The 19,930-nt window shown below is 42.8% G+C and overlaps 1 protein-coding gene across 1 annotated transcript in view; it reads left to right on the top strand.

Moving 5' to 3' along the window:
* Positions 1–5,031: 5,031 nt before the first annotated feature.
* The window catches only part of LOC126403931 (collagen alpha-1(XXV) chain), a 192,656-nt gene continuing 177,757 nt past the window's right edge, over positions 5,032–19,930 (top strand). Inside the window, exons 1-2 of the mRNA XM_050066775.1 lie at positions 5,032–5,705; positions 5,812–5,881. Coding sequence (XP_049922732.1) covers positions 5,409–5,705; positions 5,812–5,881 — 367 coding nt within the window. The 5' untranslated portion in view covers positions 5,032–5,408. The remainder of the gene's footprint in view (positions 5,706–5,811; positions 5,882–19,930) is intronic.

Genomic DNA, 19,930 nt, shown 5'->3' on the forward strand with positions numbered 1-19,930 from the left:
AGAGGACGAGGAAAAGGAAAGCTGGGACTCTTCAGTGCAGACCTCCAGGTGTGTTTGAATCCGGCCGTGCCAACATCCAGGTTTGCCAACGTTTCATCACCCGAACTGGACGAAGTTACAGAGTGGCAGATCAATGTAAATACAAAGTAGCTTGTGAGTTCCTGGTGTGTGTGCTGCGTTGCCTGGCAACAGACTGGGGGAACTGTTTTTTTTTTTTTTCACGGAGCTACATAACATACTTAAATAATTTATTTCATCACCTTTTGTTAACATTTCCTTACTCAGCATTGCTGTTTAAGCTGTTGTTGAACTGTTGTATAAAAGCAATATCACACGAGAGGTTGTGATGTTGTACTGTATATCGTCATGGCTGTGATTTGGTCATAGGCACGAGGCCGCAGTATCTTTAAGTGTTTAAAACTGCATACATGCCAATCCTCACTTGAAGAAAAAGAAAGCATTGTGGAGCGCTGTTCCTGTGGGCTACAGCAACACTAAACTCCAGCGCTTGCCTGAGAAGGACTAGATGCACAAACCTGCTATTTTTAAATATCGCATTGAGAGAGTCTCTCACTGCAGCCTATTTTCTTCTGAAAATGTTGGCGTGCAAACCCATTCTGAGGACGATAAACAATGTGCAGACTGATATAGGAGGAAATACTGCGAGTGCTGGATGGAGCAGTGAGTGACAACAACCCCACCTACATGAAAGAGTACTATTTGCAGTGGAAACGCCAGCGTCTGGTACCATGTCTGAAGGGTTACTTTTGGTTCCAAAGGTACCAACCCCAAGAGACATATAACGACCAACAAAGACACAAAATTATCTTAAAGAGATACAAAACCACAGAAAGGCATTCACTGACTGAAGAGAGACGCAACACAACAAAAACAGGGTACACCATCACAAAGTCTGGGTGCCTTGCTCCTGTGTAGGGGAGGTGGTGGGGCCCACCTATCTATCTGTGCCCAGGGGCCCATTGTCTCATGGGTAAAATAACATGTTCAACATTTTAGGTGCTGAAGTTAGCACCTTAGAGATAATCACATAGCATATATCGTTGATTTAAAACCTATATATATTTTTTTATTTATAACAATAATTGTACAAGCACAAGTTGTGCAACTGCAGGTCAGTTAATATCATAGCAAGTAATGTAAATTTTTAATAAAAATACAGGCAGGTCACGAGCTAAACAAAATTGCTATCTGTCCATAAATAAAGCATCATGAACAGGTCCCCTCACCTCATAGATGTGGCTTGCTGATTGCCGTTATGCTGAGTATGTTGCTGCCTCATGGTTTCAGGGTGCTCCGCTTGCCAGGCGGTGCACCGGGTGCGCTTTTTGGCGTCCTGTGGCTCGGAGTTGTTGCAGCCTGCTCTGTGACTCTGTGCTGGAGGCCTACCGCATATGAATTATTGACCGGAGGGACACGGGGTGTGTGTGTTGAACGAGAGAAGCACGCAGCGGCCGAGAGCATCTAAAAATAAACACCAGTGGATTACTCTGGATGCAGGCCGGTTGTCAAGGCGAGGACGCTGCGAGTGATGATGCGCTTTTTGGCGCGTAAAGAGGATTCCAAAGCTCCTGTAGTTAAGTTCCATAAAGTGGAGGAGCCACTTCTGATAAAGATGCAAAGTGCTCCATCAACATGTGAGATTATGTTGCTTTTTAAAGCGTTTTTTTCCTCATGTTTTAAATATGCTGAATATGCAAAGTGCAGGTTGGGTCGTGCATTTTTGCAACGTGACTTGAACGCGGGACTCCATCTGTCACTTTGCAGTCAGGTCCAAAAAAAGACAGAGGGTGGATTGAAACACGTGCACACACAAACACACGCACAATGGAGAGTAAAGGAAATTGTGAAAACGTGAATTACCATTTTTGCACATGAATGCAGCCGTGGAATATGCAACGTAGCCTACAAATAATAAATTATAGATTATGGAATCGACAACATCATGGACAGTTCCGTGTTTGTCCACTAGATCGCGCCAAAAGCTTTAAAAACACACAGACTATTAGCTCCACATTGGATTATAGGAATTTTACTTTGGAGTCCTTTCTTTGGCACCTGCATTGACAGAAATTATATATTGTGGAATGTAGAGAAACAAAATATTAATTTGGAGTAAATTTAGAATATAGTCGAGTTACAATGAGTTTGCAAATTCGTTTTTTATTTGCAAATATCCTCTACAACAGTGTATAAGGAGAGGAGAAATAAAACAGATGTGACAGGAGAGGTCAAGAAGCATTATACCTTATACACTGGACCTCCACTTAACTTAAGAAAATATATAAAAGATGATTTTGCAAAATACATATAAATACAAAAAAATCAAATAAACAAAATAGGAAGAAAAAAGAAAAAATGGGCATGATGAATTAAATGTGACAATTTCCTTTTCAAAAGATAGCAAACTCTTGATAATGTGTACTTTGGCATTTCATATTTACACACCATGACTTCGGAGGGGATACCAGCCATGCCTGGTTGTACAAAAAGGAGGGTGATGATGCTCTTTGGTAGTCCTTAGTCACAATGTTAGATAATTCTTATAGAGTTGTAGTGTTGCTTGGGTGGAAGCATCTCAGAAGCAACATTCAGACCCTGACATACCTGCAGCCTCCATAGATTTTCAGTTACAGGAGACTTTTTGACATTTTAACACTATAAATGAATGAAGTAATTCATTCTAATGAACTGTGAACATAGCTCTTTGATGAATACCTCTTTAAAGTAACTGGGTCTAATTTATAGTTTGCATAGTCAAATTGAAATACAATACTCTCAGAATGGTCCTAACTTTGCCAAAATACTTTTAGTAAGGAGTATTAGCTTAGGAGTGATTTAGAAAAGTTCCCAGAGCAAACTTTTACCTTAGTTAGGCAGTATGGTTTGCCCTGTTTCAAGGTGTGATGCTTGCTTTTAACAGGTGTGATTGGTTGTCAGAGACAGGCCCTTTTGTGACCCTGCAAGGTGTGGACACCCAGTGGAAATGAGATGAACTGCTGACTGTGAAAGTGTCATTGTGGGTGTGATTACTGCTGATGGAAGGTTGAGACAGACTCAAGTCATCACTGCTGCACTGTTGCATTTTTCCAGTATCTTAGTGTTAATCACTAAGAAACTCTTAAGCTTCTTAAAAGCCATCCTCCCTGCTCCGAACAGTTTTCACCTTAGGAGCTCCTTAAAGAGCTAAGATGCTTTGTGAATAATTTTTTATCTTTACAAGGACCTAGCCTTAACTTTAAGGGGAAATTTAAAGAATTTTCTTAGATTTTCGTCACTAGAAACAACTCTTAGCACCAGGAAGCTTTGTGAATATGGCCACTGGTGTCTTCAGTAAAGGCTTTGCACACCCCCACAGGTGTTTCCAAGTATTCTGGCTGATTAGACCTCAGCAGGGTGAAGCTTGGAACTGCATGAAGTCCGAGGACTCAGTCTATCTACCATTAAGAATTAAAAAAGGGGAAAGTTGTCCTTCCCTAGCAGCAGAAGGAGGGAGATGTCAATCAAGTGTTCTTTCACCTGAAGAGACCTAATCAGGTAAAATTATTAAAATCACCTGTGTGTGTTAACAATCACCACATCTCTCTGATTTCACCCTCATCATGTGAAGCATCATAGGGAAAGGTTTTGCACTCAAATACTGCAGATTGGATTGGATTTCTTATGTTAAGTTGCTTCTGACACTGTGCAGAAAAACAGACATTTTTGTGGACATACTCTTCCACAGGATGTAGGAAGTTCAAGTTCAGGACTATAGAATATGCTTGATTATTTGGGGAGCACAAAAGAAACAAAAACAGCCACCGACAAATAATAAGTCACAGATAAGTCAGACCTCTGTGCACTCCACTGACATCCCTCATTCTCTCCCGGTGATTTTGAAGATCTCTTTTCGCAGAGAAACATTAAAATGCAAAAAGGCTGGAGAGAGGAACCTCAGAATGAGAAGTCGGGAGTCTGGAGAGGTTTATGGATATTTGAAGTCTTTCCCCATTAAGAATTTCTCACTGTGTATGAAAAATGACTTATCTATTCTGAGTCACTTTCACATCATGAAATGGGTGAACAGTGCAGAGGGACAGATGCTGATATTGCTGTTCATTAAATAGCGCTCACGACTTGCTCAAAATGAGAGGCTGCACATTAAACTGAAATTGCAGCCTTCAGTGTTGATGACAGAACTCCTGTTGTATTGATGCTTATGTAAGCCTTGTAAATAGATAATAGATCATTGTGTCATTCAGACAAGTTGTTGAGTTATGAATGTGAATAAGAGGTCATGCAAAGTGCAAAAAAAATCATTTCTGTCAGTATTTTTAGTTTGAAATCCTGCAGGATTATCTCAATATTCCACTTTTTGCCAGCATCATACTGTGACTCATGATTTGTGTGCACTATCTGCCACTGTGCTAACTAAACACACAACATGGATAATATTGTCAGTATGCAAGGCATCACGCAGCACAGGCGGGACACAGACTGAGGGTCGCTAAACGCCAGCAGCTCTCCTCGGGGGCTCAGTGACTCTCCTCTCTCCACATGACATCTATTGAACACAAGCAGTCAATAAGACGTGCTCTTTTCTCTTCTTTGCACAGTTAAGTTCAGCGCCTTTATCCACCTAAACCTCAGAAAGGCGTTTGAGATTTTCGTGCGTATTTACGCAGCGCCAAAAGAAACAATAAACCATGCACTGTTTGCAGAAAATGTTTTCTTCAAGTTTAAAAACGATGATTCCTTACATGATTTACTATGTGAAACGTGTGTGCTGTGTTGCAGCGCCCTTACAGTGAAGCATACTTCACCAAAATGCAACTAATTGCCTCTTTACGCAGCATTCTACAACCGGAGATGTGACAGGAATTCAGTGCAACTCCGTTTCATGTCAGTTAATGGCATTTGTGCTCCACTGTAAGAGCGCAAAAGGAGCGGGTCAATAAATTATGTTAATCAGTCAGGACAGATTGGAGGCGTGTTGTTGCCGTAATGAGGGGGAGCATGCCTGCACCGTGGTAAAGCTCCGAGCGCTAATGCTGTCTCCACTACATGCGCGCTGCCTTCGTTTTCCCCAGCCTCTCTTTCTACTTTATTGTGCATTATAGCAATTTCCTCTGCAGCAGCAGCAGCAGCAGCAGCAGCAGCAGACTACTGTGCAAAAGAGGCTCGGTGCAACAAGTTTTGCAGGAGCCGTCGGCACAGGTTGGGCTCGCTTTGGCTGGAGCGCCACTCATCTATCTGTCTCTGTCACCACCAAAGTCACTGTACGTGAACGCTGCGTCGCAGGCGCACTCTCTCCAGACACACACACACACGCAGAACAGTGTGCCATATATTCGTGACTCCGCGCCAGATGCAGTTTGCTCCCAACAAGCGCGCGTAGTTGTAGTTAAATGGAGATCGCGGAGGCAAGAGGAGCATCTAAGTGCGTGGAAAAAATGGAGAAAGAAGTGGCGCCTCAGAAGCGACAGTATTGCCGCACGACAGTGCTGAACATTATCTCGTCTTTATGCTCAGTGGCGTCCATCGCCTTTTGCATTCTTCTGAGCATTAACACAGCTGATATCAAGAGCCGGGTTGTGGATTTGGAGAGTGGGAATGACGAGCACACCTTTATCCATGCCCCTGGCTACTCCATGGATGATTTTAATTCATTGATTGAGCAAAGAGTGGATGAGCTGCTCTCTCAGGTAAGACTGACTCTTGCACTTGTTCTTGTTAATTGTTTATTTACACCAGATACTTTAATTTTATTGAAATGTGTGCATTTAAATAAACATTCTTTTAAAATTTCAGCGCTCCTATGAAAATTTTGTCAAGATTCGGACTGCCAGACAAACATCACCTGAATGCAGCTGCCCTCCAGGTAAATAAAACTTCTTTCCTCCCAGTGCATTCTGGACATGTGTTTGTCTGCTGGTGTGTGAGACGCTGCATCTGAAGCCTGTTTGTGTTTGACTCACACAGCAGAGTTAATGTAAGAATGAATGGACGTTTCTTTCATTGAAACCGATGACACATGACAGTTTGCCTGGACAGTGTTGATAGTTTGGGGAGGTTCTGCTGTGAGGGATGCAGACAGCTGACTGGCCATTACACTTAACAGAAAGAGAGGTATTTAACAGCGCCCTATACATAGAAGTGCTGAGAGGTTGTTTGACTTGTGATGTTGTCTGCTCACACTTGTCCAAACAGAAATGCTGAAATTCACATCTCTCACCAGTAGATGGAAACATTTATTCCTCCAGTGTGGTGCGGCATTCTGATCATTTTGGGATGGAGTCAAGGTTGGGTTAGTCGGTGCATCCAGTGTTTGAGATGTTGCTCAAGGATGTTGGAGAGAATGCTGCACAATTTGAGCTGTACCATCACATTGTGTCAAAGCGTTTTCTATTGTGCATCATTTTCAAATATTACTGGGGGAAAACAGCCAGTGTTGCTCCTGAACATGTGACTGACACCTCCTGTAAGAATGAGAAATTAAAGACATAATTTCAATGTATAAAAGAACCCTGCAGGTGTCTTCTGACAATATGGATGCAAATTGCACCTCACAAGCTTGTATTTAATTCTGATGTAAAGTTGATGGTTGTGCAGTTGAAATTTCAATGAGGCTATGAAGAATGTTTTGCTGCTGTTGTTATACATCAGCTAAGGGCTATGGACATAACACAGTCTGTATTTATTATATTCATTTCCACCAGACATAAGCCTTTAGGGGATCATGCGTGTGGTCGTGCATTAGTGATTGTGTGTTTCTGTTTGTCTGCAGCTAATCTCACAAACTACTGGGCCAATCAGCCTTATATTTTGTGGGTACATGCATGACTATATGCTCAATGAGCTCTCATAATGTGTTTGACAGTTCTATACCGTCACTGACTGCTGTCACCTCACTCCTCTCAAACAGCTGGTAGGGGCTGCAAGTTTTCCAGAAATTTATTCAGCTAAAATTGGTTAACATTACCATCTGTTGCAGGTCACATTTTGGCCTTTGTTGTGGCTCAAAAACTGACATCCATAAAAAAGTTTTGTCTCATTTTTAACTGAAGCATCTGCAGATTAATTCCATAACCAGCATGTTTTTGTACACTAAAGTTAGGCACATTTTGAGATGAGTATATCCACATTTTTGTTTGCAATCTTGACTGTAAGGGAGCTAGGAGATGACGCTCTTTGCGGTCCACCTTGGACCCAAATTTGTTCTGTCCTCTGCATGACGTCATACCAAACTGGGAGAGTTTCAGAAGCAGAGTGTTTCAGGGTGCTTTCAGACCTAGAGTTGTCTTGCTTTGGTCCCAATCGGGGACTACTTTTGTTACAAAGTTGCATAATTACCCAGAGTTGGTTCGTGTTCTCACGGTAACGTTTACAAGCGGACCAGATCAAATGCCTGAAGTGAGAAAGCTGTTCTTGATTGGTCAGAATTTCCATGCGGGACAAATTCAGGAAGTAAACAGAACATTGAAGAAGAGTACACTTGCAAGATAAATGTGACACTTTCTAATGTCACAATGGAGGGACAACTACGCAGGTTGATTTTAACACTGCTCATCGTGGACTATATTGCTGTCATTGTTCATTTTAGTCAAACCATACAGTTTGAAAACGAGGCGCGGCTCCAACTAGAAAACAATGTTTTGATGCATTGGATGTGCTGAACGTGCATATTAAGGCAGTACAGGAGGAGGTGCACATTAATAATCCTCCAGGACTGTAACATGCTCATGTTTAACCCAAGCAGTTGGTTTGGATAGTTCTCATCGCAAACGAACCACACCAGAGTTTGTTTGTAACGACACCGAGACCACCTCTTCAAGAAGGTCTCTGTCCGTTTGGTTTGGAGCACACCTGAGTGTGATTGCTGTATTCACACCTGCCCAAACAAACCGCACTCAGGGTGCAAACAAACTTGAGTTCGATTGAACCGAACCAAACAGAGCAGGTGTGAAAGCACCCGTAGCTGCCCGATTTTGTAGACTTGCGGATTTTGTAGATTTGGTTATTTTTCCTTGATGTTCGTGCTCCTAACATCAGTAAGTAGGCTATCTAGGTATTTTTGTTCTATTTTAATTGTGTTTATTGATGTCCTACTTTTTTGTGCTGTTGCCTACAGACAAAGCTAATGCCGTTCAAAGGCCCGTCATGCCGCGACTCCTTAAAAAATAGACAAGGCGCATATTTCTCTTAGCTTCTGGGAGCTTCTGGAACGTGTCCGCTGGAATAACAAGAAAAGTCTACAGTGGCCGCGAACAGCTTGGGCGGCCGCTTGGCCACCTGGCGGCAATCTGCACCCTACTGAGTGCACTTTAATAGTGTATAGCATGTTTGTTTTTTTGTGTAGTCCAAAAGACTAGCATATAGTCCCTACTGAAAGAAAACCACGTATTTTGTGTCTAAAGATAAGATAAATCCACCATTTAAATACCAACTGGTGTAAGTGAAAAATGCATTGCTACAAAGCTGAAAACAGGGATGGATTTATTAGCTCATAAAAGCTGAAATTTTTGAGATACATGGTTTTCTGGGCCAGCAAGGATATGTGGAATTCTTGAAGTATTCTTCAAAAAAGCCCACAAGGTCACTGACTATCATCTGTTTTCAGAATATAAAAGCTTTGTCAAACAGGATCCTCTAAATTTGGATAAAAGGAGTCCTTGAAATCAGATTGAAGCGCACTATCTTTCATTTGTAAATAGCATGTCTCTGTACATGGGTATAACACATGTGCTCTCAGTGAGGCACATGTGAACATTGCGCTTGTTTCTGGTAGGCTGCTGTCTGTGTGACTGCACCGTTGAGCCCCGCGCTGCAGGAAGCTGACATGTTTTCACAACTTTTTAAAGTTTGATGCGGAGGGATCTGTCTGCATCCCGGCCTCAGACAACTCCAGCTGGGAATGTAATACAGTAAGTGTGAACATACTGTCGGCGACCTCTCCAGGAAGGTCAGCGTTGTGACATTGTGCAGAGGAGCCTCGTGGCTGGATCTTTCGGACGGACAATACAGGTGTCGGAAAGCATCTGTGCTGCAGCACTGAAGTGTCCTTGGGCAGGATGCTGAATCCTGACTCATGCCAGGCACTGTTCTGTTTTTCACTCTGACCCCTCTGCTGGGGCAAACCTACCAGATCCATACAGCAACACAATAAAAGGATCATTATCATAATCAGCCAGAGGTGAAAGAAGAAACAAGAGTGGTCAAAGTAATAATCCCAAATGAAAGAGCCACGTTTTTTTAGTTTTCACAAGTGGTTTATCAATTGCGAATGAGTCATCTGCTGAGTGGAAATGCCTGAATTAATGAGCCACAAGTACTGGAAGTATTAACCATAATGAGACTCTCACAATCACGCTGCTCTCTGTTCTCAATCCCTATCATATGTCTGCTATTTATTTTCTCCCACCACATCTCTGCAAAGGGCAGAAATAAAACAATGAAAACATTTCACATCAAATGAAGCGCGACGACGCTAAAACCGAGGCGGCACCGAGCTCCATCTTGGAAACTGGCACTCTCAAATGTGATTACATTTTTTTTTTTTCATGTCCAGTATTTATCCCTTTTTTGATTTTTAAATTACGATTACGTAAAAACATATATCATCGGTACACTTTGAAGAAACTGTAGTGTGTTTTAATATTGTAACAATCATGCAGTAGTGTACTACACATGCAACTCCTAACATACTGAGGCCAAATATCTTCATATGAATGCTGAATGGGTTCACTCAATATTTATCCTCTCTTCTGTGTGGGAGATGGCCCGTGGCTCAGATGTGGCTTCTTTTTTCTTTCAAGGGAGGGCCGTAATGTGCTTTTCACAGTCTTCACTTTATTGCTGTCAAAGAAGATGGAGTGGTTGCAAAGACAGAGCAATGGTCCATAGCTTTGGGATAGTTTATAGGTTGTTTCTGAATCATAGGAAGTTTGTACCATCTTTATCAGTGAGAGTCTGTCATGGAGTTGAAGTATATTTTATTCATGCTGGTGTAATTCTTGGGGGTGATTTGTCATTCTAACAGTGTCTGGTATTGCTGTCATTTAGCACTCAGTTATTAGCTTCTGAGTGACTAAAAGCATTTTCACGCTTTGGCTGTAATTGGGTCTGAACCTGAGATTGTTTTTGGCGAGCATCATGGCTCTGGGGATGGCAATGTGTGTTGGGCGGTCAACCAATTTGGTCTAGACTGAAATATCTCAACAACTATTGGATGGATGGTTGTGAAATTTTGCACAGACGCTCACTGTGCTCAGGGGATGAATGCAGCTGATTCTGATGATCCAATAACTATAATATTGACTTTTTTTTGTTTTTTGTTTTTTTTAAAAAAAAGCTCTGCAAAGTCTAATAAATTTCGTCAAGTGATTTCACTTAAGTTGGCGTCAGTTGTAGCTAGAACGGAAGAAATCTGGGGGTGTGGAGCTGAAAGGAAGTGAGCTTAAGGGCCCTCAAACACCGCGTTAGGCAGTTGGTCAATATCGGGCAGTTGCTGAGCTTCTGTTGCCCCAGTTTTTGTGGTGTTTCCCGCGTTGTTGGCACTAGTTGACCCTCGCCGGCTGAGCCGGTTGGTGAATAGCATCGCTCTGATTGGCAATTCAGCTCAGTTTACGAGAAGAGAAGCGGAAGTGATGAAAGCAAACAAGCGACCTAAGTCAAGAGGGCGTGAGATCGAAACAAACTTCTTGTATGTGGTAAGACTATGTTTTAGCCTTTGAGCTCTTCAGCAGAAATGGTTCATAATCGTTTGTGTTATTTACTAGCGCACGGTAAATATCACTTGGTTTTTCAACAGCAGGTTGTGCTAATGTGCTAACTGGCTAATTAGCATCTTGAATTCACCCTGTGGGTCTTCCTGTTTCCCTTTTTGAATAAAGAATACAAACTGGTATGGACGCAGGCGTAGAACATACATGCTAGTTGGCTGTTGGCTGTCATCTTTGCGGTGTGTTCAAGTGCAACTTTTTGGCCGAGACACAGGCGACGTGAGACAACGCAACAGTCGGCCTTTGTGGCCACTAGTTCTTTGATGTCAGTTTGGTGTGTCTGGGCCCTCTGTAGGCTGCTCTTCATCTCCGCTTGAGGCTAGCGGCTCCAGGCTACATGGGGCACCACTAGCATAAAACACAAATCTGCAACTGAACTGCTGGCGGTTGAGTTTCACTGCGGGCAATGAAGGCGCCAGCAAAGGGAATGCACAGAATAAAAAAAGACAACATCTTGGTTCTGCTGCATTGATGCTGATAAATTTCTTTCCTGTTGGACTAAACTTTGAGTCCAATATTGTGCAATGCTAAATTGTGGTGTGCTCCTTTTAAGCACAGACCCGAGGCCACATTTTCATGTTGATCCCTTGTCGGTCTTTCTGGACTGCACCTTAAGTCTGAAAAACAGTTTTTACACCATACATTCGGTGTAAATAGTCTCAGGTCTACGGGGAGAAGCGAAACCGTCAAACCAAGTTGTTGTGAAATGTCTGAAGTCACACCCACTCACTGTGCCACACCGTGAAGCGAGTCTCCTTCTAATAATTGTTTCAGCATTGGCTGGCTGTTTTGTTTTTTTTGTGGGTTTTTTTTTGGTGCGTGTGTGTGTGTACCTTCTCCTCCCCTGGGATCTGCATTCCAAGCAGGGCCTGTTGTTTAATGGGACTGTAATAAAATGTGCAGTCAGCAAGCACTGGTGCTTTGCTCTTTCCCTGTTTACTCACCCATACACCTCAAACCCCCCTCCCCTATACCCCCCCCTTTCCCCACTCTGCAGCATTTCTCAAAGTTAATGCTTCAAAAAGCCTGGCAGCTAAACACCAGCCAAAGTGCATACAACTTGTAACGTGCGGGACTTTGTTTTTCCCCACTAAACACCCAACGCTGGTTGTCACGGGCATGGGGGCAGCAGCGGGGTCATATCAGCTGGCTGTTATGTCTGAGGATTTAAAAAATCAAACCAGAAGCAGATGCAGCGATATATGTTTGGCTTGCTTATTCAAGTCCAGATTTGATTCACATCAGCAGAGGCAAACCTACACACACACCAGCCCGCAAAATTCTCAACCTAATCACTCCTGTGCAACTCCTTGTGGCCAAGCTGGGCTCCACTCCCCCTTTCCGCCCTACAAAGTGTCTAATCCCAGTGGTCTGATACAGTTACAGTTGTGCCAATCCCCTCAGATATCCTCAACTCAGTGGGCAACTGGTAATTAATCACTGACAGCTTTTGAATTTGGCCCTCTGTGTGGTTTGGTGCTGGGAGGTGCCCTAATAGCCATGTAATTACAGAGTGCGAGGTAAAGCTAAGCAGACTTCCAGGTAGCCACTGCAGCCAGCTGCTTTCAGTTAGGTGAGTCAGGTTAGACTGCCTTTGTGAGCGACTGAGGCCGGAGACAAAAGATGGAGCCCTGGAAGCCCTGCCTGGAGGCAGCGGTGGATGGGCAATTATGATTTTGATTGCTCCTAATTTGCCTTAAAGGGTATCTACATGTAAATCATGAGCATAATGTACTCTGCTCGGTGAATAACATCTTGCACGGATTGCTTTAAGCTCGACTATTCAGCTCTGATTTTACATCAGTCCCAATAAATGAACATGACGTGATTTATCACAGTGAATCATCAGAAGTGGTGCATTTGCTCTAATTTTCAATTCTCACACAAGGTTTATTATAAAGGGCAGGATGCTGGAAATAGCACAGATGGTCTCTTTATACCTTTGACACAGCAGGTTTTTATGGGAGATGATGAGGCATGCCAGCTGAAAGCACTGGTAATGACTGTGGGCTTTGAAAGGGTGGCACACTTTTCCTCCTTTTTTACTATACATTAACCTGAGGGGACACTCTGAATGGAGAGGAGATGACATGATTTTTACATGAGCGATGTCACAACAGCACTCCGCTGGAGACTGAAGCACCCCAGGCTGGGAGAATGGGGACAGCCTGGGCCAAAGGAATGGAGGAGAATCGAAAAATGCTCGTGCCTAATGGTTCGTCTCATGTGTCCTTGAACATTTCCTGGCGGTGATCCTCCAATCGTCATTTTGTGTGGAATAAAGTAGGAAGCTTGGAGATCCTGTCTTGGCTGGCTCCTACGGTTACTACTTGGAGTTAAATGAAGGGGTTTCCATCACCGCAATGTAACGGCACACCCCACAAATGAATAAAATAATTGTTTTTGTTTGACAAGCATTTGCTCCCAAAAATAGCCTGCGTTTGTAAGAGAATGAATGTTCTCCCTGTAGGGTTCACTGCACTTTATGCATCATCAAAGCATGAGGTTGGACAATGACATTCAAACTGTTGAAGGTGGAGCAAAATTTTTCAAGTGTGGTTTTGGGTCTTTGGGATCAGCCGAATTGCTACAAAAAAATGTTGGCATATTATGTTTCTGCAAATCGTGAGCGCTTTACCTTTGGCATGTTTCATACATATCATATGAAGTTTATTTAAAGGGATGTATGAGTTAACTTTGTCATCAGGAGATGGCGAGTGTCATCTAGGCAAGACGCCTGCCAAGCTCAAAACTAACAAAACCTTTTTTTTTCCCCTTTTTTTTTGCGAGTCATCATTACATTTCCAGCGGCTTTTTAGCCACCACACAGGGATATTTTTACTGAAATATCCCTGCCTTTCCTGGGGAACTGCCCATTGGTCCGACAGCCCATTGGTCCGACAGCCCATTGTTCCGACCATATTAAACCCAGTGTTCTGAAGTCCCATTGTTCCGAAATCATCATGACGCCCTGTGGTTAAGGTCTGGTTAGGTTTAGGCACAAAAACCACTTGGTTAGGGTTAGGAAAAAAACATGGTGTGGGTTAAAATGAAAAAGAAAGTGGCAAACACATAAGCCGTGAGCCTGCTCCGCCTTAAGCCTTTGCCAGCTGACCCAGAGCCGGTCGCGGCGCACCGTCAAGGTAGAAATATGCCCGCTGGGAGCCGTTCAGCACAGCGGACCGTCGGACTAATGGGATGTCGGACCAATGGGCTGTCGGACCAATGACATGGACCCCCTTTCCTGCCACAGTAGGGGTACAAAAAGTGGTTGTTTTACCGAGACATTGCTGCTTGTCTTGACGAGTTAGTGACATGAAAAGTGGTTGTTATTTTGAGAAGAAAGACTTACGTTTATTGAGCAATTGTTACATTTCCAGAGGCTTTTTAGCCATCACTCGAGATTGTTTTCACTGAAATATTGCTGCTTTTCCTGCAGCAGAAAGTGGCATGAAAGTTGTTGTTGTTTTTTAACAAGACACTGCTGTTTTTCCTGCCAAGACAATGGCACGACATGGATGCATGTCTTGCTGGGATAGCGGCACAAACTGTGGTTGTTTTTTATAGAGACAATGCAGCTCTTCTTGCCAAGATAGTGGCATGAAAAGCGGTTGTTTTTTTACCTAAACATCACTGTTTTTTCCTGCCGGGAAAGTGGAACAAAAAGCTGAAACATCACTGCTTTTCCTGCTGAGATAGTGGCACGAAAGCCACTGGGTATTTTAAGCCAAATCATGATCTTTTTCTCATCATAATTAAGTGGTTTTTGTGCCCAAACCTAATCCCACGTTAACCACAGTGTTGTTGAAATGAAAGGTTTCAATGTATCTGCAACACAATAACATGCAAATGTAACATATCTGTGGTTTGCAGAAATGTAGAATGCCAACATTTTTTCTGGTGATTGGGTTGTTAGGATAGGGCTTCAGTAAGCTCTTTGTCATTGGATGGTTACAGTTGAATGTTTTTTCCTTTTGCATTTAAACTTCTCTTGGTCCTCTGTGTATCTTCTCAGGGATCATGTTTGAGGGAAGGTCTGATCTTTGCAGTGTATCTATGTTGTTTGCTCATGTAGATGTTGCCTTTTTATTGCCAATGGAAGCAAATTTGTTGTTTAAATACTGAGGTGAAGAATCAATACACACCGCATTAGCAGGCCTGCTGAGTATCTGAACCTTTAAGAATCACTTTATAGTGGGGGTGATAAAACATTACCCTTGCTTCCACTGCCCCGTAACCTCCAGTGCGGGATGGGGAATCGCTGCTGTTGCTTTCCTTTGATGATTCCTCCTCCCAGGATCCACAGCTCCTCTGTCAGAGCTGGGTGGCAAATCCTCCGCCAAACTGTCTGCCTTGTCCGCCGGGTGCCCTCTGACACCGGACCACAAGTTTCCGTCATCCTCCTACTGAAGTCTCCTTTGTGATGGCTTCAGTTCACCCTTCCATTCACGAGCCCACATACTCATCCCCTGGCCCACCAATATTCAAAGAGACTTTAATAGACAAGGGGGACTCTTTCTAATGCGGCACCCGTGTGGAACAGCTGGTCCACTGTTCAATATGGTGATTTTTTTTCTGTGACTGCAGTGGCCGCTGAAATGTTCGTCTCATCTTAAAGCTTCTCTGTGAAGTTTTTGACCTGCTAGTGCTGTGGAGCTGTTAGTTTATCACATTCCTGTCAATGGGTTCACATTATTCCGCTGACCTACAGGTGGCGGTAACATGTCAAGACATCATAAAAATATAGCTGCACAGGTAGCGAAGAAGAATGCTAGCTGGTACACAGGAATGTAAAAACTGTATCATTTAAAATATGTAAGAAGTGGCTTTGCAAACATGACTTTTGTTTGATTACAAGAAAACTCTACGGGGCACCTTTACTTGTACCAGCCTGTTTTATTGAAGGTCCCCTAATGAAACTTTTGATTTATAGCCAGTATTTCCTATCTGTGAAGCATTATTGGCATGATGCAAACTACATTGTAGATGCTCTCTGATTTAGAAGGCAATTAAGCCCCCGATGCCTGTCTCCTCGAAACAATTCTTTTTTCATTCGTCTTGAACGTAACAATGATTTTCCAGTGTCTGTCATCAATTTCAAATCACCAGCAAAGCACGACGATGCCAGCGTTCACCCGTGTCATGGAAATTCTGGGCTCCAGACAAGCAAAGAGAACTAGGAACCCCTGAGGCGCTCCCCACATGCTCTCCTACACCCCTCCCTCCACTCACCGCCTGTGGCTTTGTGCCCCAGGCCTCTCCACCCGAGCAGACATGGAGGATGGGGGGTTAGGGGCACAGATGCTGCTGCTCTGCACTCCATCAGCCTAATAGAAACAGGCACTACAAATAAAACAGGCTGGTGTGCAAAAAAAAAAAAAAAAAAGCATTGGGACATGCCACGGCAGGAAGCTGTAATTTTGCCAACGTGCATGTGCCTGACATGCAAACTATGGCTCTGTTGCCACCATTCATGGGCATCCCTAAAAAAAGATGTCTTTAATTTTGAAAACAATGCATGGAAGGCGTTTGCTGGGTCTGTTTATTTTATATGTGTATACGCATCATTTACTGTCAGTCCACAGGCTGAGGGCAACATCAGCTTGGAGCTGTTTCATGTTATGTTCAGTTCTTAAGTCCAAAAACAGCTCACTTTGACACCAAGTCATTTCTCATGTTGGTCCTAACCCTGCAAGGGACTGTATGAAAATTATTTTTCATTTTATTGGGGAGGGGTGGAACATTATTTTTCATGCTTTAAAAATTCGAGACTCTGCCAAGTGTTATTAATAATTTCATTTGATCCTCCCTTTGACAAAGTAAAAGCAGCAGCCCCTTCCCAATATCACGCAACAATACTACAGTATGGAATTGGTGCAGGTTAACCATTAAAGCTACAGCTGGTAACGTTTTTGACATTAACTTTTGCATATTTACTGTAACTGTCACTATATTCTGAAAGAAGTAAATGAGACAGATTGTCTGTAAAAAATCATGCCCCTCCTCCTCTTTCTACTGCTTCAAATGGCATTGCCTAGAATCAGACCATGGCACAGTCAGTAACAACCAATCAGAGCCGAGGAGACTCTAACGCAGCTGTCAGTCATGTCAATCACTTTGCAAACTTTGGTCAAACTGTCAAACTAGGCAGTGCTGTTCAAATTCAAGATTCAAACATTTCTTGCCTCAAATGTTTTCTGAAACACATTTTAGTGTACTGTTTAGCTGTTAAATGTTTATGACCCAGCTGGCATGTTGGATACAGTGAACTGAAGTACCAAGCACCGCCCAACAGCCGGACCAACGTTCTCGTTTTACAGCTAAACAGTACACTAAAATATGTTTATGAAAACATTGAGAAAAAGGCAATGCAGTAACCAAATTTTTGATATGTCATCATCGTCCCTGCCTAGTTTGACAGTTTGACGGTTGTTGTTGAGCAGTGATTGACATCATTGACAGCTGTGTTAGAGACTCCTGTGCTCGGGCACTACTGAACCCTACTTTGCTCCTGGTGACTGTTCCATCGGTCTGTGAGTGTGTTCAAATGGTTACTGAGTAGCAGGTGGCATCATGAATGGTAGCCTTGGCCACCAGTGTGTGTGACTGTTTGTGTGTGAATGGGTGAATATGACGTAGTGTAAAAGCGCTTTAAATTGTTGGAAGACTAGAAAGGCACTATACAAATGCAGTCCATTTACCATTTACCATTACAATGCACACCATCAATGCTTGTATACAAAGTGAAAATTAGCCCAAACATACTTTCCATTTAGTGATAATGATATACCAACCATGAGCTACTAAATGACCAGATGTGCACTTAATGTGTGAGCTGGGCCCAGGCAATCAGCTCTGGCTTGTGTTGACTGCTTACGCTTGTGACAAAAACGTACAAGCTCTTTCCTAGAGACAAATTTCAGTCACAATTCATTTATAATATCCACATATTTTGTGTTTCTCAAATGCACCCTAATGTCTCATGATAAAAAAAAAACATGAAAGCCATCTTTTTCATGCTATCTGACCTCTCTTTTATATGATGAATATCACAAGGGAAAATTGAAACAACAAACACGTTTAAATACATGTCAGTAAAGTTAAGAATTATAAAATTGATGACTTTTTAATTAAAAATGATAGTATTAATTTTTCCTTTTCTGACACCCCAAATAATTTTTGTACAGTCCCTAACTACAGATCTCCCTGGTGAATTATCTTGAGTGACATTATTAAATTGAAATAGCAATTATTTCATTATTGTTTGTTTAATTTTCAGATATATCAATCCACACCTAACACAGTACGGGCAGTAATTCTTAGGGAGCATTTACAATGGTTGCACAACATTTGTTAGAGCTAACATTTCAGAGTGCCCTCTTTTCAATTTTCAAACCATTTAGTCTCAGCAAAAACAAGCAAGCAATCCCTCAAGCTATCCAAAGGCAGCAGGCATTCGGGCAATTTCTCAAAGTGGAAAAAGTGATGGAGGCAAGCGGGGTTTGCCCAGCGGCTGGCCAGATGATGTATGCTCCCAGACTCCCCCGGGGCGCCACCAAGAGGCTGGACTCAAAGAAAACCAAACGTTCCAAACGGTTGGATCAGACTGTTGGTGTTTCCTGTCCGCTGGGCCAAACACCAGTAGATGTCCAGTGTGTTTATCAGTTAAGGGGACCCACTTGTTTCCCCTCCCTCTCACTGTCCCTTTCACTGTTCAGTTTGAGATGCAAGAATGTCTTGTTTGAGATCTTGTGGGCTTGTTCGATGCCCCCCCCCCCCCCCCCTCACCACCACTCACCAGGGGACTTGCACTTTGCCAGCCGGCTCTTCCTTCTCGAAGCTGTGCTAAATGTGACATGAAATATGAGTCATGCTGCAGATCTGAGAGGGTAATAAACACACCAAGCAAACATTTGAGCCCATGTGCACTCACAAACACGCTGTCGCACACCCTTGGACACAACTGTATCACAAAATATGCACTCGCGGATGATCCCGCTCACACACATGTGGAGACACCAGCGCCACAGAAACATGCATGCAGCCATGCGTGACAGTCCCTCACTGCAGCTTTTGTAACCTGATCTATTACCAGTGGCAAAGGTTTCTGATGATATTGTGGTTTGGTTAATTTAATTTTCTAAATTAGGAGTGGGTGAACGCATGAAACAAATGGACTGAAGCCATTCATTCTCAATTTTCACAACAAGCTGTGATGTTAAAAATGGTGTGGAGTGTGGTTTTCTAATTAAGCCTAATGTAACGGTAATTTTCCTCAATATTTCTGAATACTTTTTTTTCTTTTCCCTTTGGCATGCAATTAATCTAGAACATGCAATCAAATAATTTGGCTCAAACAAACAACATGATGCCCGGGGAAGTGGCAACCTGCCAAGTTAACGTACCTGGGAGTGTACATTCATGCACTGTGTCAGTAAAGATGGATCGATATGCAGAGGGTTTGCCTCATGGTCTGGTCGTAGCACAGACAGTGTTGGTTTCAGGGGCCCCTCCCCTTGTATCTGATGATGAGGAGGGTAGAAACAGCTGTGTAAGCCACAGTTAAGGCCTGGAAAACCCAGCGGTGAGACACACAACCCTATGCACTTTAATTTAATTGAGCGGTCATTTGATATGGTCCAAGCAGGCTAGACGGCTGGTTAAATTGTAATTTTCGACAGCTTGATAAACGGCACTGATGCTCCGTATGGCTGCCTGAAAATAGGTTTGTCTAATTTCTAGTCTTAGATGGAGGCACTAGTTTGTGACGCTGTCGCATAATAACTATGTGAACTGTGCTTGTCTGCATAATTCATTGCTGTTCTTTCGTGGGCCAGTTTTGAATTGTGAGAACTTTTTGTAGAAACCAAGTTATTCTGGCCTGCTATTACTCCGATAAGTAGATTATGGTTATGTAAGATTAGGCATGCATTGGTGAGGTAAAAGCAGGAGTAGGAGATATAAAGTCATGAAGTAATGACCCAACGGCGATTGTACAATCATAGTTTAGCAACAGTAACTAGGCACACCAGGCCTGTCAAGCAGTGTAAACATTGTGTTTGTCAACTATGAGTTAAGATCAAAAACATTGTGATATTGTATGTTTTATGTCTTTAATGAAATAAAAAGATAAATGTTAATGTACTTTT

This window comes from Epinephelus moara, chromosome 17, assembly GCF_006386435.1.
Source record: "Epinephelus moara isolate mb chromosome 17, YSFRI_EMoa_1.0, whole genome shotgun sequence".
NCBI lineage: Eukaryota > Metazoa > Chordata > Actinopteri > Perciformes > Serranidae > Epinephelus > Epinephelus moara.